A 27458-nucleotide genomic window follows, 5' to 3' on the forward strand; every position below is an offset into this window, starting at 1 on the left:
ACTCGCGTGTGACGGGAGAAGAGAAAGTCAACACGTGAAAGAAGAAGAGCACACCGAAACATCGGTGGCTAAAGAGGGGGGCAACAGCAATTTTTAGGCTTAATTGAGAAAACCATGTGAAAGCCAGGATTTGAACTCGAGACCTGGGGCTGTGATACCATGTTAAGCTTCATGCACTAGCCACTTGAACCAAAAGTCCGAGAAAGTCAACACGTGAAAGAAGAAGAGCACACCGAAACAGCGGTGGCTAAAGAGGGGGGCAACATCAATTTTTAGGCTTAATTGCGAAAACCATGTGAAAGCCAGGATTTGAACTCAAGACCTGGGGCTCTGATACCATGTTAAGCTTCATGCACTAGCCACTTGAACCAAAAGTCTGAACTGATGGAAAGGGCTAGGCAATCCACATATACACTTCACAACAATTTGCACTATTTTGCATTATTTGGCCTTTGTCGCACTCAGATCCTAGCTCCGCCCCTGCCCGGCATGGCCGGTGAATCCCTAGCACCTGCGACATTGCCGGCGGCCGGAGGACTCTCCATTATAACATCGTCATTGCCGGCGGCTGGCGGCGCCATTGAGTTGCTGGCGCCGAAGCTAACCACTTGCATTTGGAGGGGGGGGGGGGGGGGGGGGGGTGGGGGGGGCGCTTGTTTACCACCTTCATACCACGCGATGACAGCGTTGAAATCTGCTTGGACTGAAGCGGCGACTTCAGCTTTGATATCAGTTACTTTTGTGGCTGTCTGGATCGGCTGATCCACCAATTGATCACCGAAGTCTGAACCATGTTTACACCGTTGGACCGGACCAATCATGTGAAGGAGAAAACTGACGCCGTGCGCATAGAGTTTGTGATGATAAAGGAACCTGCGAATAATTTACTTGATGACTTGATGGACAACAACGGCACTAGTTATTTGTCAGGCTTGTGTCATGACATACATGGGTACATCAGAAAACTGTTCAAGTTGTCTGAAAATAACGCGTGAACCAATCGAGGGGCTTCGGAGTTGACATTGTAAATTTCTGTCATGTTTCTACTTGCATATATGGCATGACACCAATTGAGGGCCAGCGGCTGATCCACCAATTTCTTGATATTACAATCAGAAGATAACAGTGTAAATTTCCGTCATACTTCTGCTTGCTTCACAAGATAACATCTTCTTATTCATCCCGATTCAGTACCCAAGCTGCAATTTATATCAACCAAATCGAGCATTGGAGCAGCTCACTCCTCCATTATCACAAGTCAAAGTCTCTTTTGGCGCCGGTCATCGAATCTCCGAAGTTCTTTCGTTCACACCCCCGTTGTACAGCATTGCGTACAGCATACATCCTCCCTGAACGGCTGAACCCCTGACCCTGATGGTTGACAACAACTGAGCCTGTTACATTTCTCCTGCAATTCCTCAACTCCAATCCTTGAAGACACAACCCACGCAGCCACACAATCTGTCATATGCTTGCAGCAACAACTTACAAGCCATGGCCGGCCATAGAATCATCAGGCGTTCAATCTTGCAGCTAGTTTGCGCAGCCTTCGTCATGCTCTGCAGCAGCACCTGTAGTAGTTCCCTGCAGTTCACATACCCCAGCTTCGACGCGGCCAGCAAGGCCGACTTCAGCTTCACCCCGGACTCGTCGATCTCCAATGGCTCCCTGCAGATCACTCCCAACGCCGGCAACATGACCCACCGGTCAGGCAGAGTGATCTACGCGAGGGAGACCCTCAAGCTGTGGAACCGCCAGCGCACGGCGCTCACCTCCTTCCAGACAGACTTCGTGCTCAACATCCTGCCGCAGAAGGGCGGGGCCGGCGAAGGCATGGCCTTCATCCTCACCAACCACCCGGCGCTGCCCAGCGACAGCAGCGGGCAGTGGCTTGGAGTGAGCAATAACCGGACGGACGGTGCGGCATCGAACCGGATTGTGGCGCTGGAGTTCGACACGCGGCGGAGCTCCGAGGCCGACGTCGACGGCAACCACATCGGGGTCGACTACAACGGCGTCCGCTCCGTCACGCAGTACCCGCTCAACAACCTCTCCATTGTCCTCTCTAGAGGGACCGACTTGCGGGTTAGTGTAGTGTACGACGGCGCGTTGTTCAGCTTGGTGGCGGTGCAGGACGGGTTGGCTTACACGGGTGCCTGGCCTGTCGACCTTTCGCGGTATCTGCTTGACGATATATCTCTGGGTTTTGCGGCGTCGACGGGAGAGTTCGCTGAACTGAACCAGGTCAGGTCTTGGAATTTCAGCACGTCCGGGGATGAGATCGCCGGCGATAAAGGGAGGCTGGTTCTGTTTCTCGCCGTGTTCATCCCGCTTGTTGTTGCCCTGCTGATCATGGCGTTGCTCCTCTGGAGGAGGCTGACGCGGCGGACGAGGCTGGCATACCGTAACCTCGAGAAGATGATCGACGCGCACGGCCCGGTCAGGTTTAAGCTCAGGGAGCTCAGGAACGCGACGGCCAACTTCAGCGATGGTCGTAAGCTGGGCCGAGGTGGCTCCGGCACTGTTTACCTTGGTTACCTGAGGAGGATGGGCATGGAGGTGGCCGTGAAGCGTGTGTCCACGAACGTCAACTCTAATAGAGGGGAGAAGGAGTTCGTGGCGGAGGTGAACACGATCAGCAAGCTCTCGCACCGGAACCTCGTGAAGCTCATCGGCTGGTGCCACAAGAAGGGCGAGCTGCTGTTGGTGTCCGAGTACTTCCCCATGGGCAGCCTTGACAAGCTCCTCTACGCCAGAGAAAGGACCGCGTCATCGTCGACGTCGTTGATGTCGGCGTCAACGGACACCCCTGTGCTCACTTGGGAGCGGCGGTACAAGATCATCCGCGGCGTGGCGTCGGCGCTGGACTATCTGCACCACGGGAGTAGCAAGCGGATCCTGCACAGGGACGTCAAGGCCAGCAACGTGATGCTCGACGAGGAGTACAACGCGCGGCTGGGAGACTTCGGCCTCGCCCGCGTCATCCAGCACGACGGCGTGACGCACCACTCCACGCAGGCCGTGGCGGGGACGCGCGGCTACATGGCGTACGAGAGCTTCTTCACCGGCCGCGCCAGCCTCGACACGGACGTGTACGCGTTCGGGGTCTTCGTCATGGAGGTGGTCAGCGGGAGGAGCCCCAGCAGCGCCGTGCTATACCAGGAAGACGACGACAAGGAGTACTCGAGCGGCGGGCAAGGGTGGCAAGGTGTGCCACCGATGCACATCGCGGACTGGGCGTGGATGCTCTACGGCGAGGGGAAGGCGCTGCACGCCGCCGACCCCTTGCTCGGCGGCGAGTTCGAGCAGGCGCAGGTGGACTGCGCGGTGAGGCTGGCCCTGGCGTGCTGCCACCCGAACCCGAGGGAGAGGCCGTCCATGAGGGTGGCTGTGCAGGTGCTGATCGACGGCGCCGCGGCGCCGGAGCCCCCGTTGCATAAGCCTGCGTTCGTTTGGCCTCCGGGTGGGAATCGGCAGGAGATGGAGCTGCCGGATGTGGGGTTGCTGTTCACGGGAGGGGCGGGGCAGCACAGTAGCTACTGTTCCATGAGCTGTTCCATCTCCGGAAGGTGAGAGCAGCTCGCTTGGGTTGGGGTACCTCGCTTGTTCTGTCTGCTGTTGATTCACTAGAGTTGAACTTGGAGACGACTACGACTCTACGAGAGTGCAGAATCGATGTGTTTTCTTCGGTTGTTTTATCGGACAGAATCAAATTGTACATTAAGAGATGATTTTTTTGGGTGTGACTAATTCTCAGTTAATTGAATTAGCATAACTTTTAGTTATGTGATGTCATTCATGTGTAAATACTTAAATCTCAACCTCAGTTGCAACTAAAAAATTCAGGTACCACCTTTGCAACCGAAAGCTAGCACGAATCACGATGCAATCTTGTGGTTTTGGAGTCGAATAATAACTAAGTTAATTTTTAGTCGACTGGGAATTAGCCAAACCGTATTTATGTGTTTTTCACACCACTACCTTTTAAGGCTTTAACATTGTGGCCCGCGCCCCCCTCAAAGCACCGCAAGGCTAGGCCCCATCGAACACCCCTAACCAATCGTTTTCAGGGAGCGCCCCATTCGAGGTTGTCCCTCTTTCTAGATCCATGGTGGTGGCAGGAGCTTTTTCATTGGCTTTGACGACGAGCTCGACAACGATCATTGTCGGCGTGCCTTCTCCATCTTCCCCTATTGAATCCTCTCTTGGTGTACATTAGAAAGCTTTAATCGTGCATATGATAGATTACATTTGTAAGTATGCTAGATGTTCCTAGATCTGTACTGATTTACTTATTGAGGTTAGATGCAACCCTTTTATTTCTTACCATATGACGGAATCGTGTACTAATTGACTGATTTAAGTTATATGCAACTCTTTTTCATGCTTACCATAGGGAAGATTTGTGATAGTCGATGTAGGGTTTCAGTTTCATGGATAAGGTGTTAAATATTTTGTAGGCGATCATGCCTTCTTCTCCATCAAGCGCGGTGACTGCCTTCTTATCAGTAGAGCACACCAACCTATGCGCTAGATCACACCAACCTATGCGCTAGATCTTGTTACTTCTGTTTCTGGTATCCACCTAGCATAGATTTTGTTTTCAGATTTATTTTTGTAGCTTTTATTGTTGGTTTCTAGGATTTGTTTTTTGTTGTAGGAGATCTTCTTCCCTTATTTGTTATTTGCAATGAGGACCAATGACCGTAAAGAGCTCACAGGTTTCATCAGGCGTCTTCCCGCAGAACATCATGCTTGCCAACAAAGACGGATGCCTCTAGTGCATGCAGAGCATCGAGTGGCGCGACAGTGTGTATGTCGACCAACTTCACCGAGGTGAACGGAATGACTAAAGACAACATCCTGATCTTCTCCTGGCGTTGGATATGTGGCAATGGAAGTGTCCATCTTCAGTAAGTCTCCTATTCAGAGCAATGCCCTCTAATGAACTTAAATCATTTTTTTTTTGTTATAGTAGTAAACACACAAACGACTTTTGCTTTGTGTGTCGTAATGCTGTGTTCAACTCTTATGTAAGTACGCCATGTATCATCGTTGCTCTGTGTTCTAAGTGCGCTATCAGGCTGGCTAAAACTGTAGTGGCGCCCACTGATAAGTAATCTAGCCAAGTTTACTATATTGTCTGTATGGTTATGTCTGCAGTAAATCTTGTAAACGAGCTCTATATATGGCACCTACGGTATATACATGTTTAGTATGCTTCCATTGGAGTTTTTGGCATATGTACATGCTTCACTTTCTACACCTATGAGCATCACATGCATCTATGAATGGTTCTTGTGAGAATATCCTTAGACGCTCTGTAATTTAATCCTATATTTTCTTTAGACCTTCACTGTATTCGTGCCGCCGATATAGTAAAGCCAACTCGTGTGCCACACTAAACATGCCATGCGATAATGTCATGCACGCGGCACGGCCGCGCGCATCTGCATCTAGTAGGATAAATCCTAGTAAATATTAGCGACAATCCAAGGGAGAGGAAACCTGAGGAAGGCGCGGAGAAGCTAAAGTTGGTGACTAGAGAAGCCTATTTTTTTAAAAAAATAAAGCCCTACACTAGGTTTAAATTAATAAAGCCACGAATGATAGGTACATGATGCTTAAAGTTCAACTTACAAGCAACACACACAAAGCAATAAAATACAGCAAGAAATTAGCACTGCTTGGAACGAAATCTTCATCCATCCTCAGATCAGAACCCTAAACAAGAGAAGTCGTGAGATAGGCACACCACCGGAGAAGGACCCTCTGTTTTTCAATTCCCGACAAGCTGTTCTTGCAGTCGCATCCGTCTCCACCTCCAAAGAAGGGCCCGCCTTCTCGCCCTGGATTGAAGGGCGTCGAACCATTTGAAGATAGAGCATTGATACGTTGCAAACGTATCTATAATTTTTGATTCTCCATGCTTGTTTTACATCAATTTATACATGTTTTGCTTACACTTCGTTGCACTTTTATACATTTTTCGGCACTAACCTATTAACAACATTCCACAGTGCCAGTTCCCTGTTTTATGATGTTTTGTATTTCAGAAAAGTTGTACAGGAAATATTCTCGGAATTGGACGAAACAAAAGCCGAAGTCAATATTTTACCGTAACAAAGACAGAGTCCAGAGGGGAGACGAAGAAAGGCCACAGGGCGGCCAGACCAGCCCTAGGCGCGGCCTGGCCTCTGGTCGCGCCAAGGGGCGGTGTGAGCCCTCCTGGGCTCCACCGACCTCACCCTTCCGCCTATTTATTCACGATCTCTGGAAAAACCTAAACACCCGATCCTACATCCACGAAAAATTTCGTCGCGGCCGTCATCGCAGACCCTAGCTCGGGAGGGTTCTGAAGCTCTACCCGGCACCCTGCCGGAGAGGGAGATCATCACCGGAGGCCTCTACATCGCCATGCCCGCCTACGAAGTGATGTGTGAGTAGTTCATCCCAGGACTATGGGTCCATAGCATTAGCTAGATGGTTGTCTTCTCCAATTTGTGCTTCATGCTTAGATCTTGTGAGGTGCCTATCATGATCAAGATCATCTTTATGTAATGCTACATGTTGTGTTTGCTGGGATCCGATGAATATTGAATACTATGTTGAGATCGATTATATATTTGTCATATGTTATTTGTGATCTTGCATGCTCTCCGTTTCTAGTAGTTGCTCTGGCCAAGTAAATGCTTGTGACTTCAAAAGGGAGTATTTATGCTCAATAGTAGGTTCATGTCTCTAGTTTTATGGAAGAGAGACAATAACTTTTAAGATTGTAGATGTGTTGTTGCTACTAGGGAGAAAACAACAATGTTTTATCTAAGGGTAATTCTATTGTTCACTTTACACACATTGCTTAATGCGATAATCTGTTGCTTGCAACTTAATACTAGAAGGGGTTCGGACGATAACCGGAAGGTGTATTATTAGTCATAGACGCAGTTGGATTACGGTCTATGTATTATGTTGTAATGCCCAAACGAATCTCATAGTAATCATCTTGTCATGTATGGTCGGTATTCTGTCAATTGCTCAGCTATAATTTGTTCACCCAGCATGTTATTTATCTTTATGGAGAGACACCTCTAGTGAACTGTGGACCCCAGTCCTTTATTTTACACTGATACAATCATCTTGTTCTGTTTACTTATTGCAAGCAATGTTCTCTTTAATTCCACTGCAAACAATCATCATCTTTCCAGACTATACATTTAATCCTTTATGTTCAGCAAAACCGGTGAGATTGACAACCCCACTGTAAGTTGGGACAAAGTATTTTGCTTGTGTTGTGTGCAGGTTCCACGTTGTTACTGACGTCGGTAGTGCGCCCTGCCACAAGTCAGCTAGCAACACCATCATAAGTCACGCATTTCTCCTACTGGTCGATTAAACCTTGGTTTCTTACGGAGGGAAAACTTGCTGATGTGCTCATCATACCTTCCTCTTGGGGTTTCCCAACAGTGTGCAATCTGTGCTCATCAAGCACCTCACCCTAGAGCATGCATGAACACGTAAAACGGGATGCTAGCTAGGGAGAAATACATCGAACAAGGCTAACTATTCACACGAGCTCTCCACATACCTCGCCATCTAGAGCAGCGTACACCCATCAAGATGCATGCTTTAGGATGGGAAACCGCCAAATCAAGAAACGGCAAGAAGTGCGCCATCAGAACCACGGACGGAAGGCCAAAACTGACTATGGTAGAGCTCCACCACCTCAGTAAGCCGCCACCATGTGCCGACATACCACCATTCACCTCCTTGCCATCCCAAGGCGACGCTTCGAAGGAGGAAACGACATTGAAACACTAGCACCGCCCAATCCGCTGGATTTAGGTTTCACCCTGGAGAAGTGGAAGGGGATTGAAATTCAATTTCGATATTAGCTCCAAGGATGGGGGAGCGCCCAAAGCACCATCGGTGCCATGGACGCCACTATCGGTCAAAGATTTCCCTCAGGATAAAGCCCCTAGCCCCGGCCACCCCGACTACACTTCAGATCCAGCTAGTCTAGATCCAAAGGCAACGAGGTGGGAACAACTCTAGCACGAGCCACCATCTTCAAATCTGAAACCTACCGTCGCGACCCCATACCACCCTCTCATCTCCTCAATTCGGCCAAGAAGAAAGACCAGCAATACTGATGTGTGCCTTATGTCGCTGGATCGACGCCGCCCTCACCTCGCCAGGCCGCCACCGCCGATGCCTGAACTCTCCACGTGAGCCACGAAGCAGCGAAATCCTCGCCGCTAGCTTTCTAGGTGGGCATGCGCGGGTTTCCCGGCGGCTACCTATGGTGGTGGCGAGGGAGAAGGGGGAAGAGGGGCTATATATATATGTGTTTCCATTTTCTTCATCTTGTCTATGTGGGTTGTTCCCATTTGCCTATGTGGAGAAGTGCAATGGGTTGATTAAGAGCATCTCTAACAGTAACCGTAAGAGTGGCCGAAACCGAAAAAGTGCGACGAAAATACGGGTTCAGGCCGAAACTAGGCCAGAATAGAGCCCGAACTCGCGGCATGGACCGTAAAACGAGTTCGGGGACCCAAGAAACTCGGCGGCCCCCAGTATTAAAAGGGGCCATGGAGGGGAGTTCGTTTTGCAAACCCTACTCCCCGCCGCCGCTTCCACTCCCTCCGCCACCGCCTACTTCTGCTCCGACGAGCAATCCAGCTCGCAGCAGCCTGATGACCCACAAGTATAGGGGATCGCAACAGTCTTCGCGGGAAGTAAAACCCAATTTATTGATTCGACACAAGGGGAGACAAAGAATACTTGAAAGCCTTAACAGTGGAGTTGTCAATTCAGCTGCACCTGAAAACAGACTTGCTCGCAAGAGTTTATCAGTAGTAACAGTTTTATAGCAGTAGCAGTGGTGAAACATCAGCAGCAGTGTAACAAAGACAGCAGTAGTGATTATAGTAAACAGCAGGATTAAAATATTGTAGGCACAGGGATGGATGAACGGGCGTTGCATGGATGAGAGAAACTCATGTAACAATCAAAGCAGGGCATTTGCAGATAGTAATAAAACAGTATCCAAGTACTAAACAATCCATAGGCATGTGTTCCATATTTAGTCGTACGTGCTCGCAATGAGAAACTTGCACAACATCTTTTGTCCTACCAGCCGGTGGCAGCCGGGCCTTGATACGTCTCCAACGTATCGATAATTTATTATGTTCCATGCTACTTTATTGATGATACCTACATGTTTTATACATACTTTATGTCATATTTATGCATTTTCCGGCACTAACCTATTAACGAGATGCCGAAGAGCCAGTTGCTGTTTTATGCTATTTTTGGTTTCAGAAATCCTAGTAAGTAAATATTCTCGGAATTGGACGAAATCAACGCCCAGGATCTTATTTTTCCACGAAGCTTCCAGAAGTCCGGAGAGGAAACGAAGTGGGGCGACGAGGCGGCCACACGCTAGGGCGGCGTGGCCCAAGCCCTGGCCGCGCCGGCCTACTGTGTGGGCCCCTCGCGTCGCCCCCTGACCTACCCTTCCGCCTACTTAAGCCTTCGTCGATAATAACTCCAGTACCGAGAGCCACGATACGGAAAACCTTCCAGAGACGTCGCCGCCGCCAATCCCATCTCGGGGGATTCAGGAGATCGCCTCCGGCACCCTGCCGGAGAGGGGAATCATCTCCCGGAGGACTCTACACCGCCATGGTCGCCTCCGGAGTGATGTGTGAGTAGTTCACCCCTGGACTATGGGTCCATAGCAGTAGCTAGATGGTCATCTTCTCCCAATTGTGCTATCATTGTTGGATCTTGTGAGCTGCCTAACATGATCAAGATCATCTATCTGTAATACTATATGTTGCGTTTGTTGGGATCCAATGAATAGTGAATGCTATGTTATGTTGATTATCAATCTATCATCTATGTGTTGTTTATGATCTTGCATGCTCTCCGTTACTAGTAGAGGCTCTGGCCAAGTTTTTGCTTGTAACTCCAAGAGGGAGTATTTATGCTCGATAGTGGGTTCATGCCTCCATTAAATCTGGGATAGTGACAGAAAGTTCTAAGGTTGTGGATGTGCTGTTGCCACTAGGGATAAAACATCAATGCTATGTCTAAGGATATATCTATTGATTACATTACGCACCATACTTAATGCAATTGTCTGTTGTTTGCAACTTAATACTGGAGGGGGTTCGGATGATAACCTGATGGTGGACTTTTTAGGCATAGATGCATGCTGGATAGCGGTCTATGTACTTTGTCGTAATGCCCAATTAAATCTCACACTACTCATCATAACATATATGTGCATGGTCATGCCCTCTCTATTTGTCAATTGCCCAACTGTAATTTGTTCACCCAACATGCTTATTCTTATGGGAGAGACACCTCTAGTGAACTGTGGAACCCGGTCCATTCTTTTACATCGAATACAATCTACTGCAATACTCGTTCTACTGTTCTCTGCAAACATCATCATCCACACTATACATCTAATCCTTTGTTACAGCAAGCCGGTGAGATTGACAACCTCACTGTTACGTTGGGACAAAGTACTTTGGTTGTGTTGTGCAGGTTCCATGTTGGCGCCGGAATCCCTGGTGTTGCGCCGCACTACACTTCGCCGCCATCAACCTTCAACGTGCTTCTTGGCTCCTACTGGTTCGATAAACCTTGGTTTCTTACTAAGGGAAAACTTGCCGTTGTACGCATCATACCTTCCTCTTGGGGTTTCCCAACGGGCACGACGATTGCGTGCTAGCATCAAGACAATTTTCTGGCGCCATTGCCGGGGAGATCAAGACACGCTGCAAGGGGAGTCTCCACTTCCAATCTCTTTACTTTGTTTTTGTCTTGCTTTATTTTATTTAGTACTTTGTTTGCTGCACTAAAACAAAACACAAAAAAATTAGTTGCTAGCTTTACTTTATTTACTGTCTTGTTTGCAATCTACATATTAAAAACACAAAAAAATTAGTTACTTGCATTTACTTTATCTAGTTTGCTTTATTTACTGTTGCTAAAATGAGTACTCCTGAAAATACTAAGTTGTGTGACTTCACAACCACAAATAATAATGATTTCTTATGCACACCTATTGCTCCACCTGCTACTACAGCAGAATTCTTTGAAATTAAACCTGCTTTACTGAATCTTGTTATGAGAGAGCAATTTTCTGGTGTTAGTTCTGATGATGCTGCTGCCCATCTCAATAATTTTGTTGAACTATGTGAAATGCAAAAGTATAAGGATGTAGATGGTGACATTATAAAATTAAAATTGTTTCCTTTCTCATTAAGAGGAAGAGCTAAATATTGGTTGCTATCTCTGCCTAAGAATAGTATTGATTCATGGACTAAATGCAAGGATGATTTTATTGGTAGATATTATCCTCCTGCTAAAATTATATCTTTGAGAAGTAGCATAATGAATTTTAAACAATTGGATAATGAGCATGTTGCCCATGCTTGGGAAAGAATGAAATCTTTGGTTAAAAATTGCCCTACCCATGGACTGACTACTTGGATGATCATCCAAACCTTTTATGCAGGACTGAATTTTTCTTCGCGTAACTTATTGGATTCAGCTGCTGGAGGTACCTTTATGTCCATCACTCTAGGCGACGCAACAAAGCTTCTTAATAATATGATGATTAATTACTCTGAATGGCACACGGAAAGAGCTCCACAAGGTAAGAAGGTAAATTCTGTCGAAAAAACCTCTTCCTTGAGTGATAAGATTGATGCTATTATGTCTATGCTTGTGAATGGTAGGACAAATGTTGATCCTAATAATGTTCCGTTAGCTTCATTGGTTGCCCAAGAAGAACATGTTGATGTGAACTTCATTAAATATAATAATTTCAACAACAATGCTTATCGGAACAATTCTAGTAACAACTATTGGCCATATCCTTATAATAATGGTAACGGTTATGGTAATTCTTATGGGAATTCTTACAACAATAATAGGAATACACCCCCTGGACTTGAAGCCATGCTTAAAGAATTTATTAGTACACAAACTGCTTTTAACAAATCTGTTGAAGAAAAGATTGGGCAAATTGATATACTTGCTTCTAAAGTCGATAGTCTTGCTGCTGATGTTGATCTTTTGAAATCGAAAGTTATGCCTAATGAAAATAAAGATATTAAGTCATTTGCTACAGCAAACGCCATCCAAGTTAGAATTAATGAGAATATAAGATTGATGGCCGAATTGCGTGCTAGGTGGGAAAAAGAAGAAAATGCTAAAGATAACAATGTAGCTAAAGTTTTGACTATTACCACCACCAGTAATGCTAATGCTTCACATGTTGCTGCACCTCCTACTATCAATGGTAAAATAATTGGTGTTGGCAATGTTTCCACTTCTAATGCAAAGCGTGAAAAACTGCCTGAAACTGCTGAAACTGCCAGTGATAAAACTGCTGAAATTTTTTCTAATGTTGGGGATAATGATCCCATTGCTTTAGATCATAATGGTTTAGATTTTGATGATTGTCACATCTCTGAAGTTATAAAGTTATTACAAAAACTTGCTAAAAGTCCTAATGCTAGTGGTATAAATTTGGCCTTTACGAAACATATTACAAATGCTCTCATAAAAGCTAGAGAAGAGAAATTAAAACTTGAAACTTCTATTCCTAGGAAGTTAGAGGATGGTTGGGAGCCCATCATTAAGATGAAGGTCAATGACTTTGATTGTAATGCTTTATGTGATCTTGGTGCAAGTATTTCTGTTATGCCAAGAAAAATTTATAATATGCTTGACTTGCCACCATTGAAAAATTGTTATTTGGATGTTAATCTTGCTGATAATTCTACAAAGAAACCTTTGGGGAGAGTTGATAATGTTCGCATTACGGTTAACAATAACCTTGTCCCCGTTGATTTTGTTGTCTTGGATATTGAATGCAATGCATCTTGTCCCATTATATTGGGAAGACCTTTTCTTCGAACTGTTGGTGCTATTATTGATATGAAGGAAGGTAATATCAAATATCAATTCCCTCTCAAGAAAGGTATGGAACACTTCCCTAGAAAGAGAATGAAGTTACCTTTTGATTCTATCATTAGAACAAATTATGATGCCAATACTTCATCTCTTGATAATACTTGATACACACTTTTTGCGCCTAGCTGAAAGGCGTTAAAGAAAAGCGCTTATGGGAGACAACCCATGATTTTACTACTGCACTTTTGTTTTTATTTGAGTCTTGGAAGTTGTTAATACTGTAGCAACCTCTCCTTATCTTAGTTTTGTTGCATTGTTGTGCCAAGTAAAGTCTTTGATAGTAAGGTTCATACTAGATTTGGATTACTGCGCAGAAACAGATTTCTTGCTGTCACGAATCTGGGCTGAATTCTCTGTAGGTAACTCATAAAATTCTGCCAATTTACATGAGTGATCCTCAGATATGTACGCAACTTTCATTCAATTTGAGCATTTTCATTTGAGAAAGTATGGTGCCTCTTAGAAATTCGTATTTACGAACTGTTCTGTTTTGACAGATTCTGCCTTTTATTTCACATTGCCTGTTTTGCTATGCTTGATGGATTTCTTTGTTCCATTAACTTTCAGTAGCTTTGTGCAATGTCTAGAAGTGTTAATAATGATTATGTCACCTCTTAACATGTGAATTTTGATTATGCACTAACCCTCTAATGAGTTGTTTTGAGTTTGGTGTGGAGGAAATTTTCAAGGATCAAGAGAGGAGGATGATACAATATGATCAAGGAGAGTGAAAGCTCCAAGCTTGGGGATGCCCCGGTGGTTCATCCCTGCATATTTCAAGAAGACTCAAGCATCTAAGCTTGGGGATGCCCAAGGCATCCCCTTCTTCATCGACAACATTATCAGGTTCCTCTAGTGAAACTATATTTTTATTCCATCACATCTTATGTACTTTGCTTGGAGCATCTGTTTGTTTTTGTTTTTGTTTTGTTTGAATAAAATGGATCCTAGCATTCATTGTGTGGGAGAGAGACACGCTCCGCTGTTGCATATGGACAAATATGTCCTTTGGCTTTACTCATAATGTTCATGGCGAAGGTTGAAACTGCTTCGTTAATTGTTATATGGTTGGAAACGGGAAATGCTACATGTGGTAATTGGTAGAATGTCTTGAATAATTTGATACTTGGCAATTGTTATAGATCATGTTTAAGCTCTTGCATCATATACTTTGCACCTATTAGTGAAGAAATACATAGAGCTTGTTGAAATTTGGTTTGCATGATTGGTCTCTCTAAAGTCTAGATATTTTCTAGTAAGGGTTTGAGCAACAAGGATGATAGTGTAGAGTCTTATAATGCGTGCAATATGTTTTTATGTGAGTTTTGCTGTACCGGTTCATACTTGTGTTTGCTTCAAATAACCTTGCTAGCCTAAGCCATGTATTGAGAGGGATTACTTCTCGTGCATCCAAATCCTTGAGCCAATAACTATGTCATTTGTGTCCACCATACCTACCTACTACATGATATTTCTCCGCCATTCCAAAGTAAATTGCTTGAGTGCTACCTTTAAATTTCTATCATTTATCTTTGCAATATATAGCTCATGAGACAAATAGCCTAAAAACTATTGTGGTATTGAATATGTACTTATGTATTTTATTTCTTATTAAGTTGCTTGTTGTGCGATAACCATGTTCCTGGGGACGCCATCAACTACCTTTGTTGAATATCATGTGAGTAGCTATGCATGTTCGTCTTGTCTGAAGTAAGGGCGATTTACCATGAGTTGAATGGTTTGAGCATGCATATTGTTAGAGAAGAACATTGGGCCGCTAACTAAAGCCATGATCCATGGTGGAAGTTTCAGTTTTGGACAACAATCCTCAATCTCTTATAAGAATATTAATTATTGTTGAATGCTTAAGCATTAAAGAGGAGTCCACTATCTGTTATCTATGTTGTCCCGGTATGGATGTCTAAGTTGAGAATAATCAAAAGCGAGAAATCCAATGCGAGTTTTCTCCTTAGACCTTTGTACAGGCGGCATAGAGGTACCCCTTTGTGATACTTGGTTAAAACATATGTATTGCGGTGATAATCCAGGTAATCCGAGCTAATTAGGACAAGGTGCGGGCACTATTGGTATACTATGCATGAGGCTTGCAACTTGTAGGATATAATTTACATAACACATATGCTTTATTACTACCGTTGACAAAATTGTTTCTTGTTTTCAAAATAAAAGCTCTAGCACAAATATAGCAATCGATGCTTCCCTCTGCGAAGGGCCATTCTTCTACTTTTATGTTGAGTCAATTTACCTATTTCCTCCCATCTCAAGAAGCAAACACTTGTGTTAACTGTGCATTGATTCTTACATACTTGCATGTTTGCATTCATCATATTACTTTATGTTGACAACTATCCATGAGATATACATGTTACAAGTTGAAAGCAACCGCTGAAACTTAATCTTCCTTTGTGTTGCTTCAACACCTCTACTATGAACTTATTGCTTTATGAGTTAACTCTTATGCAAGACTTATTGATGCTTGTCTTGAAAGTACTATTCATGAAAAGTCTTTGCTATATGATTCAGTTGTTTACTCATTGTCTTTACCATTGCTTTGGATCGCTGCATTCATTACATATGCTTACAATAGTATTGATCAAGATTATGATGGCATGTCACTTCAGAAATTATCTTTGTTATCGTTTACCTACTCGGGACGAGTAGGAACTAAGCTTGGAGATGCTGATACGTCTCCAACGTATCGATAATTTCTTATATTCCATGCTACTTTATTGATGATACCTACATGTTTTATACATACTTTATGTCATATTTATGCATTTTCCGGCACTAACCTATTAACGAGATGCCGAAGAGCCGATTCTTTGTTTTACGCTATTTTTGGTTTCAGAAATCCTAGTAAGGAAATATTCTCGGAATTGGACGAAATCAACGCCCAGGATCTTATTTTTCCACGAAGCTTCCAGAAGTCTGGAGAGGAAACGAAGTGGGGCGACGAGGCGGCCACACGCTAGGGCGGCGCGGCCCAAGCCCTGGCCGCGCCGGCCTACTGTGTGGGCCCCTCGCGTCGCCCCCTGACCTACCCTTCCGCCTACTTAAGCCTTCGTCGATAATAACTCCAGTACCGAGAGCCACGATACGGAAAACCTTCCAGAGACGCCGCCGCCGCCAATCCCATCTCGGGGGATTCAGGAGATCGCCTCCGGCACCCTGCCGGAGAGGGGAATTATCTCCCGGAGGACTCTACACCGCCATGGTCGCCTCCGGAGTGATGTGTGAGTAGTTCACCCCTGGACTATGGGTCCATAGCAGTAGCGAGATGGTCATCTTCTCCTAATTGTGCTATCATTGTTGGATCTTGTGAGCTGCCTAACATGATCAAGATCATCTATCTGTAATACTATATGTTGCGTTTGTTGGGATCCGATGAATAGTGAATGCTATGTTATATTGATTATCAATCTATCATCTATGTGTTGTTTATGATCTTGCATGCTCTCCGTTACTAGTAGAGGCTCTGGCCAAGTTTTTGCTTGTAACTCCAAGAGGGAGTGCTTATGCTCGATAGTGGGTTCATGCCTCCATTAAATCTGGGACAGTGACAGTGATGAGGACATCCCTACTACACCATTACCTCCGTCACTGATAAATGAAGATGAACCTGCTGTGAAGCTCAAGTCCAATGAAGTTCGGATTGGACCACTTACAAGGACTCGTGCGAAGCTACTTAAACAACAGGTGAACTTGTTTCTAAATGGTACTTTGATTGATGAGAACTTTATACTGCCTAAGTCCTATTACTTATGTATCATCAGGTATCAAGAGGAGACGAGCATCGCACGAGGAGGAGAAGAGCAGCTGGACATGAAGATGGACGTCAAGATGGACGTGAAGCTGGACATGGAGCTGGACATGAAGATATCTCATGGACGCACGAGGGAGGAGTGGGAGGCATGCGCGAGAGGAGAAGAAGACGTCCAGGCCGGTCCAGCACCCGGTTAGACCGGCCGCCAGACCGGCCAGCCCGATCCCTGGCCCGGTTGACCGGGCGCCAACCGAATGTGATGCTCGTACCGGATGAAAACCGGAAAACCTCGCAACTTCCTAGTTGCCGCCCGGTTGACCGGACGCCAGACCGGCCGATCCGGTCCCTGGTCTGGTTGACCGGATTCCAGACCGGATTCGTCCGAGTCTGTCTCGACCAGATCTATTCTGGGTCGGTTATTCTTGTATCTTTTCGACCAGAAGTCGTCCCGGGCGCCTATATAAGTGCCCAGGATGCCCCGCTAGCTGCTTTAGACCACGTTTAAGATAAACCCTAGTTCTTACTTGTTTGCTCTAGCAAAACTATTGAATCCCTACACCATATTGCTTGATATTGTGTAGATCCTGAAAAAGTCTTGTGTGATCTGCTGTTCCATTGGGAATTAGACGGTTGCAACTTACCGCTTCGTGGTCGGCGGCTACATGCGCAAGTGTGTGGAGTTGCGAATATCTTGCAGGGTTGAGAGCTGTTGCATTGGCGACAGGGACCAATCGAGAGATCTCGTTGCGTCATACAAGTTATCTTCCATTACATCGTCGTGTTTCTCCGCTGCTATCACCCCGTGATCATCATCACCACCGTTGCTTACTGAGAAGATCGGGCCACCCCTTATCATCTTGGTATCAGATTTCCAGTTTTCCTCGGTAAGCCATCCACAATCCACCCCATAGTTGAGTTGTGAGTGTTTTCCTATCCAGAAAAAGCCATAAAAAGTTAGGGTTAGGGTTTGCCATAGCCTTAGATTGCACTAATTTCAAGTTTTAGTTGCTTTTCGTAGTTGTTTTTGCGTTTCTTTTCTTTCCATCTAGTATTTTAGGGTTTGAGTTTAATCTATCATCTTGTGTTACTTTGCCGTCTAGTGTCAGTTTTTGTTACTCCGGGTCCACATAGCGTACAGTGTTCTTGTTCCCAACCATAGACATAGCCTTTCGATATAAAGTGACTAGGAACTTCCCCAGAAGAGACTAGTTTTACCGCTCGACAGGCTGCTCGTTAGGTTATCGGTTCTTTGCATATTTCTGATGGCCGTGTTATCAAGGAGTTGAGTCAAAAAAATCAAAAAAAAAATAGAGAAAATTGAAAAGAAGCAAAAAAAGCTACATCGCTGCGTGTGTTCTACAAATAGAAAATCCAAAAAGAAAAGTGAAGTGCTAGTTGATTCAAGTGAAGGCCTAAGTTTACTTTACTACACCCGTAGTTGAGCAATCTTGTGCCTGTCTTGTTGAGCTGTGCTAGCGTCTCTCGTGTGCATTGCAACCTTTCCCACATATAGTTGCATTGCCCCATTATATCGCCTTGTGTGAGTATCATTGGTTGTCTACGGTCAGCGCTAGAGCTTGTTATTGGTGCACATAGGTAGCCTACCTACAGCCCCACATATACCCTGCTTTGTCGTGTGATTTGTTCTTATACCCTTGATATTCGCTTCGCTACATCCGTGCACTAGTTGTTCCTACAAGTGGTAAGCAACACTAATTTACTTTGGAACGGTAAGATCTCCTTTTCTTATCAGTTTTGAGTGGGTTGTGAGAGTACCACCATATATTTTTTTTTTGATTTAGTGCACTAATCTACTAACGATGTCTGCTAGTGATCATAGAATTGTTAACCAGGAAAACAAGAGTGCTGCAGATATTATCACATGGATGGAGTATGAGGCTCTTCGTAATGAGATGCGACGTGAATTCCGCGCTCAGGACGAGGTGCTTAATGGGAAGATTGATGAGATTTCCCAAAAGCTGGATGCTACTCATGTGACCGTCACTACAATGCAAGATGTACAACGCAATCTTGCTGATTTGCGCTTAGCTGTTGAGAATTTGACCACGCAACAACAACAAAAAGACGATGACGATGATCCTGAGCTTCAAGATGACGCACACAATGCTCGTGATGCGCCACGTGGTAATCGTGCTCGCGGTTGGGTTCCACTTGGCCGCAATGGTCGTGGTCAAGATGAGGAAGATGGTTTGGGTAAGCCCAAATTTACTATACCCAAGTTTGAAGGAGGAGTTGATGTTGAAGAATACCTCAGTTGGGAGCTCAAGATTGAGAAGTTGTGGAGCTTACATCCACATTATACTGACGATCGGAAGATCAAGCTTGCTTCTTTCGAATTTGATGGCTATGCTTTGCGTTGGTGGGATGCTTTTGTTCGTAACCGCGAAGAGGATCGTGAGCAACCTATACGCACATGGCGTGCCATGAAGGAGGCGATGACTTCTCGCTTTGTGCCTACAAATTTCTTGCGGAATATATATGATAAGCTGATGATACGTCTCCGACGTATCGATAATTTCTTATGTTCCATGCCACATTATTGATGATATCTACATGTTTTATGCATACTTTACATCATATTTATGCATTTTCTGGAACTAACCTATTAACAAGATGCCGAAGAGCCAATTGCTGTTTTCTGCTGTTTTTGGTTTCAGAAATCCTAGTAAGAAAATATTCTCGGAATTGGACGAAATCAACGCCCATGGGCCTATTTTGCCACGAAGCTTCCAGAAGACAGGAGAGTTAACGAAGTGGGGCCACGAGGTGGCCAGGGGGTAGGGCGGCGCGGCCCCACCCTTGGCCGCGCCGACCTGTCTCCTGGGCCCCTCGCGACGCCCCCTGACCTATGATACGTCTCCAACGTATCTATAATTTCTGATGTTCCATGCTTGTTTTATGACAATACCTACATGGTTTGCTTGCACTTTATATCATATTATGGCATTTATTGGACTAACCTATTAACAAGATGCCACAGTGCCAGTTTCTGTTTATTATGTCTGTTTATTGCAGAAAAGGCCCAAAAACCAAAGTGCTCGGAAAAATCCAGAAAAATTACAGAAATTCTATTTCGTCAGAAGACTCACGGAGCCAGAAGCGCAAGCCAGGGGGAGGCCCAGGGCCTCCTCCCAATAGGCCGGCGCGGCCTGGAGGGTGGTCACCCCACCCTATGGGGTGGGCCCCTCGAGACTCTTCCGACTCTGACTCTTCGCCTATTTAAGCCGTCGTGACCTAAAACTTCGACACCGCTTGACGAAACTCCAGAAAGACTCCAGGGGCGCCGCCACATCGTGAAACTCCAATTCGGGGGACAGAAGTCTCTGTTTCGGCACCCTGCCGGGACGGGGAATTGCCCCCGGAGCCATCTCCACCGCCGTCTCCACCGCCATCTTCACCGCCATCGCTGTCTCCATGATGAGGAGGGAGTAATCCATCGAGGCTCGGGGCTGTACCGGTAGCTATGTGGTTAATCTCTCTCCTATGTACTTCAATACAATGATCTCATGAGCTGCCTTACATGATTGAGATTCATATGAGTTTTGTATCACAATTCATCTATGTGCTACTCTAGTGATGTTATTAAAGTACTCTATTCCTCCTGCATGATGTAATGTGGACAGTGTGTGCATCATGTAGTACTTGGCGTAGTTTATGATTGTGATCTCTTGTAGATTATGAAGTTAACTATTACTATGATGGTATTGATGTGATCTATTTGGTTATGTTGATCTATCTTGCACTCTAAGGTTATTTAAATATGAACATCGAATATTGTGGAGCTTGTTAACTCCGGCATTGAGGGTTCGTGTAATCCTACACAATTAGTGGTGTTCATCATCCAACAAGAGGGTGTAGAGTCTAGCATCTGTCTACTTATTTATGTGATCAATGTTGAGAGTGTCCACTAGTGAAAGTATAATCCCTAGGCCTTGTTCCTAAATACTGCTATCGCTGCTTGTTTACTGTTCTACTGTATTTGTACTGTCTGCAATATTACCACCATCAATCACACGCCAGTCCTGGACAGCAAAGCACTTTTCTGGCGCTGTTGCTACTGCTCATATATATTCATACCACCTGTATTTCACTATCTCTTCGCCGAACTAGTGCACCTATTAGGTGTGTTGGGGACACAAGAGACTTCTTGCTTTGTGGTTGCAGGGTTGCATGAGAGGGATATCTTTGACCTCTTCCTCCCTGAGATCGATAAACCTTGGGTGATCCACTTAAGGGAAACTTGCTGCTGTTCTACAAACCTCTGCTCTTGGAGGCCCAACACTGTCTACAAGAATAGAAGCTCCCGTAGACATCAAGCACTTTTCTGGCGCCATTGCCGGGGAGGAAAGGTAAAAGGCACTCATACTTCGGTTCCAGGTAAAGTACTTTTCTGGCGCCATTGTGTTTGTCCTCGAAGCTATTTCCTTTAGATCTTGCAATTGCATCTTTTTGTTTCTTGTTTACACTAGTTAGGCATAATGGAAAACAACAAAAATATGAGAGATCTTTATGAACTTTATCTTGAATTAGGACATGATGTGTTTGAAGAGAGAATTAAAAAACCCATGGAACTTTATATGCATGCTAATGGTAATGTTATTAATATGAATGCTTTGAACACTATTGTTGCTAATGCTATGGAAAATTCTAAGCTTGGGGAAGCTGGTTTTGATGAGCATGATCTTTTTAGTCCCCCGGGCATTGAGGAGAAAATTTACTTTGATGATACATTGCCTCCTATTTATGATGATTATAATGATAGTGGTCTTTTAGTGCCGCCTGTTATGGAGGATAAATTTGATTATGATTACAATATGCCTCCTATATTTGATGATGAAAATAATAATGATAGCTACTTTGTTGAATTTGCTCCCACTATTACTAATAAAATTGATTATGCTTATGTGGAGAGTAGTAATAATTTTATGCATGAGACTCATGATAAGAATGCTTTATGTGATAGTTATATTGTTGAGTTTGCTCATGTTGCTACTGAAAGTTATTATGAGAGAGGAAAATATGGTTGTAGAAATTTTCATGTTACTAAAACACCTCTCTATGTGCTGAAATTTTTGAAGCTACACTTGTTTTATCTTCCTATACTTGTCACTTTGCTCTTCATGAACTTGTTTATTTACAAGATTCCTATGCATAGGAAGCATGTTAGACTTAAATGTGTTTTCAATTTGCCTCTTGATGCTCTCTTTTGCTTCAAATACTATTTCTTGCGAGTGCATCATTAAAATTACTGAGCCCATCTTAATGGCTATAAAGAAAGAACTTCTTGGGAGATAACCCATGTGTTATTTTGCTACAGTACTTTGTTTTATATTTGTGTCTTGGAAGTTGTTTACTACTGTAGCAACCTCTCCTTATCTTAGTTTTGTGTTTTGTTGTGCCAAGTAAAGTCGTTGATAGCAAGGTTGATACTAGATTTGGATTACTGCGCAGAAACAGATTTCTTTGCTGTCACGAATCTGGGCAAAATTCTCTGTAGGTAACTCAGAAAATTATGCCAATTTACGTGAGTGATCCTCAGATATGTACGCAACTTTCATTCAATTTGAGCATTTTCATTTGAGCAAATCTGGTGCCTCAATAAAATTCATCTTTACGGACTGTTCTGTTTTGACAGATTCTGCCTTTTATTTCGCATTGCCTGTTTTGATATGCTCGATGGATATTTCGATTCCATTGACTTTCAGTAGCTTTGTGCAATGTCCATAAGTGTTAAGAATGATTGTGTCACCTCTGAACATGTGAATTTTTGATTATGCACTAACCCTCTAATGAGTTTGTTTCGAGTTTGGTGTGGAGAAAGTTTTCAAGGGTCAAGAGAGGGAGATGATACAACATGATCAAGGTGATATAGGCATCCCAAATGGGCCTGCCGAAGATAGTACCCGGGGTTTATTGAAGGCCCACTACCCGAAGAATAAGAAGATTCGGGAGCCCAAGATATATTAAGGAAAGTTAGAGTTGTAATAGGAAGTGTTATTTGTAATCTGGCGGGATGAGTTAGAAACCGTCCCGGACTCTGTAACTTGAACAAAACGAAACCCTCGGCTCCGCCTCCTATATAAAGGGGGAGTCGAGGGACGAAGAGATCATCGAATCATTGTTGTAAACCCTAATTTTCAGAATCGTCGAGTACTTTTCGGCTGAAACCTTCGAGATCTACTTGCCCTCTACTTCCAACTAAACCCTAGCCTACAATCCATAGGCATTGACAAGTTGATACCTTGTCAATTGGCGCCGTCTGTGGGAACTAGAGGCGTAAGGATCTGATCTCGATGGCACGTTCAAGATCTTCGACATCGTCAACCGCAAGCAACGCAATGGATCGAGGTAAACAGATCGCTGCTGGTCCTGTCGATTTTGTTCCTCACCCACCCTCCCGTTTGGATGCATATGCGTATCTGGCGGAGCCCATGGAGATGACGTTCGGAAGGTTTCACTTTCGCGTCGAGAAGGAAGGATCGTATCGTGTCGAAATTCCGATTTCGTCGGGATCGTCGGCGGTCGATTCCGATTTTTCAAGCTATACATCGTCAACCGAGTCAGGAGAAGAAGAAACTTCATCGACACGCTACGAGAGAAACTCGCCAAGATCTTCAACGACATGTCGTTTGAGTCATCTGCGGACTCATATATAAGCGATGGCTCAAGCGATGTCAACAGTTACGACTTCATCGACAAATCTATCACAGTGGGCAAGGTCTTCATCAATCTCAACGATGATGTCACCAAACCCAACATAGATCTGAGTACAAAGTATCATCAGATTTATGCCATTGAAGATCAAGAGGAAACATCTGAGGCTTTCGACGATCTGGGAAATCCATACGTCGATCCCTCCAATCTGCGACAAGGCCTGGGCAATAAATATGTCGGGCCGCAGCCGCGAGACAGAGTTCAGCTTTCGTAAGCAGCGTGGGATAGAGCCGCGAGAGCTATGAACGGTTCAGAACCAATGGCCACCACAACCACACCAGAGGAATTGCAAGCATATCAATATAGGCTCGCACGAGCTGCAAGAGAATTGGAAAAACAGACAGCTGAGTTAAACAGAAGAAAGGAGGCAGCTTCTGCATCTAGCAGGAGGAGGGCAGATCTAAGTCAACAATCTAGAACTTCGGGTGATAGCCACAGGGAGGCGCGGAATAGAGCAAGATCAAGGTTGCAACATATACCCGAAGCAGAAAGAGAGCACTTGGTCCAAAACCTCGACATGTCCTTCATGTCGATAGATACAAGAGGAAACATCATCCCTAAGACACCAGAGGCTGGGTATATGGCGACACATGCTTTTATCCTTGCATCTAAACCACCTCCAGGTGATCCAAGGGAAACACTATACAATATGGCGGTAGCAGGAGTTGGAGCTATGGGGACAGCGTTTGTATCAACGCCTCCCGAAGGAGCGGCAAGGCAAAATAGTCCACGACTGCAGCAACAACGGCGGCAAAGACTTTGAAGGACCAAGTGGAGCAAGAGACACAGCAGCACAAGCAAGGGTCGACAGAGCGCGGCAAAGCAGACGGGATCATCGGCAATCTCCGGAGCTTAATGACGAAGATATGTGCGGCTTGCCATGCTTCACGAGGAGAGTCCGAAAAACTCGAGTCCCTTCAGGATTCAAGTTACCCGACAACTTCAAGAAGTTCGACGGCCTTCAAGATCCAGAGGGTTGGCTAGTTGATTATCTCGAGACAGTGAAGCTCACAGGAGGAACCAGGGCAACAGCTATGCAAAGCATCCAGGTGCATTTGAGTGGAGCTGCACGATCTTGGATAAAGAAACTCACTCCAGGATCTATCGACAGCTGGGAAAGTTTCGAGGACGTGTTCGTCAAGAACTTCAGGTCCACGTGCAAAAAACCTGCGTCGTTAGAGGAGTTGAGAGCATGTCGACAAAAGCCAGATGAGCCAATGAGAAAGTACATCCAAAGGTGGAATATCATCAAAAACTCGGCAGAAAATATATCTGATGAGAGAGCAATAGATGCGTTCGTCGCAGGAATCAGGCGTGGAGATTTTGTCGAGGACTTGGGAAGGACCAATCCAAAGACAGTATCCGCGTTAATGGAGATAGCAAACAGATGGGCAGATGGAGAAGACGCTGTCCACAACAAACGGCACAGGTCGCCAGAGGAGGACCGTGGTCGAAACTATCAACCGAGGCGACGATTTCCTCGGCAGTACCCGAACTATGACGCTCCAGGGCAAATTTCGGCAGGTTTTCGGGCGAACACAGGAGGAAACAACAGAGATGATTATCAGAGAAGCAGTGAACAGCGAGGTGATAACAGGGATGATTCTCGCAACAACGAGGCAAAATAGCGGGCCTAGGTTCCCAAGGCCTTTCGTGTCCCACTGAAGAGATGATGAATGGGCCGTGTCAAATGCACTTTTTCCTCGACAAAGAACGGTAAAAGACAGTCGGGGCACCTGCAGAAAGACCGTCGAAATTTTCAGGCAATGCTAAGGTATGCGAGCACGCTAATGCGCGGGCAACACGGAGAAATCCTCGAGAACCCAGGAGCGAGATTCACTTGCCGCCTCCTCCCGCGATTACAGGACGACAATCGGCATCGGCTCAGAATAGCGGCAGCACCTCCACCACCACCTTATGTTGATCCTAACTCCAACGGAGCGGTGTCGATGATTCGAAGGGAAGGCCGTCCAATAGAGCTCGTAAAGTAATCTCACGACAGGTGTTTATGGCAGAAAAAATGCCTCCACCAACAGTTGAGTATCTTAATTGGTCAGGACAAGATATTGGCTTCACCATAGCAGATCATCCGCAGCAAGTTCCTCGACCAGGGCAGTCAACACTTATTCTGCCAGCAGTTATTGCGGGGTTTGATGTCTCTCGAGTGTTCATAGACGGCGGCAGCAGCCTAAACCTGATGTATGCAGATACATTGAGGAAGATGAACATATCCTTAGCAAACTTGAAGCCAACAGACACAAGGTTCCACGGCATCACACCAGAGAAACCAAGTTATCCATTGGGGAAGATCAATCTCGACGTTCAGTTTGGGACCCGAGAAAATTATAGAATCGAGAGGCTGGAATTTGAAGTCGTGGATTTTCCGTCGCAATACCACGCTCTATTGGGACGACCAGCATATGCTAGATTTATGGCGGTGCCACACTATACATACCTGTTGTGGAGGTTGCCTGGACCAAAGGGACCAATCACAGTCAAAGGAAGCTTTGCCTTAGCCGATAAGTGTGATAAGGATTTTCATCGGCTATCAGAAACTTTCGGGATGCAAGCTGAGTATTTGGCGTCAAAAAGCATGACTGATTACGACGTACTGCCAGACGTTGGAAGGCCAAATAAAGAATCAACTTTCAATACCGAGAAAAATTCTAAGGAGGTGCAGATTCACCCGACAGACCCGAAAAAGACGACATCTATTGCAAACGACATGGATATCGCATAGGAAAGCGCGCTCGTCGAGTTCCTCCGTGAGAACTGGAAAATCTTCGCATGGTGTCCAGCTGACATGCCAGGAGTACCCAGGGAACTTGCCGAGCACCACCTAAATTTGGATCCAATAGCGAGACCAATCAAACAACCTTTGCGGCGTTTTTCGGAACCAAACCGCAAAGCTATGCTGTCAGAAATCAATCGACTACGAGAAGCTGGTTTTATCAAAGAGATATTCACAGAAGCCACATGGGTACCAAATCCCGTGTTGGTGCTGAAGAAAAACACTAAGGTCCTTCGCATGTGCGTCGACTTTACGTGTCTCAATAAACATTGTCCAAAGGATCACTTTCCCCTCCCGAGGATCGATCAAATTATCGACTCCACGGCTGGATGTGAACGTCTTTCCTTCCTGGACGCATATTCTGGTTATAACCAGATCAGATTGAAAGAAGAAGATGAAGTAAAGACCGCGTTTATTACACCTTACGGCGTGTTTTGCTACAGAACAATGCCCTTTGGTCTAAAAAATGCGGGAGCAACATATCAGAGGATGATGCAGAAGTGTTTGGCGACACAGATTGGGAAAAATGTGCAAGTATACATCGACGATGTCGCCATAACGTCAAAAAAGGGGACAACACTGATCGAGGATCTCAAGGAAACTTTTGACAACCTCGACAAATTCTGCCTGAAGTTGAACCCGACGAAGTGTTCTTTTGGCGTCCCAGCAGGAGAACTTCTAGGGTTTCTAGTCTCAGCAAGAGGGATTGAAGCAAATCCCGATAAAATACAAGCTATCGTAACAATGAGAAAGCCAACAAAGTTAAAAGAAATACAACAGCTAACTGGGCGAGTCGCAGCTTTGAGCAGATTCATCGCCAGGCTGGGAGAAAAAGCGTTACCATTCTACGCTTTGATAAAGCAAGGAGATAAATTCCAGTGGAACGAAGAGGCTGACAGAGCCTTCGAGGATTTGAAGCGCACAATCTCGACACCACCAATTTTGGTGGCGCCGAAGGAAAAGGAACCTCTCCTGCTGTATATTGCAGCCACGCCCCAAGTGGTGAGCACGGTGCTAGTTGTCGAAAGAGAAGAAGAAGGAAAACTCCACGGAGTACAGAGGCCAGTATACTTCGTCAGCGAAGTTTTATCGCCATCAAAACAAAGGTACCCTCAGTACCAAAAGCTAGCATATGGAGTGTTCACAACA

The 27458-nt window shown here is 45.1% G+C and overlaps 1 protein-coding gene across 1 annotated transcript; it reads left to right on the forward strand.

The window, feature by feature from the left end:
• Positions 1 to 1377: 1377 nt before the first annotated feature.
• LOC127336497 (probable L-type lectin-domain containing receptor kinase S.5) lies at positions 1378 to 3750 on the forward strand. Its single transcript, XM_051363312.2, has one exon. The coding sequence runs from the start codon at positions 1495 to 1497 to the stop codon at positions 3571 to 3573; it is 2079 nt and encodes a 692-aa protein (XP_051219272.1). The 5' UTR covers positions 1378 to 1494; the 3' UTR covers positions 3574 to 3750.
• Positions 3751 to 27458: the final 23708 nt, after the last annotated feature.

The sequence above is a fragment of the Lolium perenne genome, chromosome 2, assembly GCF_019359855.2.
Source record: "Lolium perenne isolate Kyuss_39 chromosome 2, Kyuss_2.0, whole genome shotgun sequence".
Taxonomy (NCBI): domain Eukaryota; kingdom Viridiplantae; phylum Streptophyta; class Magnoliopsida; order Poales; family Poaceae; genus Lolium; species Lolium perenne.

Bases quoted from the DNA above. Each gene is read 5' to 3' on its own strand.
- LOC127336497 (XM_051363312.2), top strand. From the start codon at position 1,495: ATGGCCGGCCATAGAATCATCAGGCGTTCAATCTTGCAGCTAGTTTGC.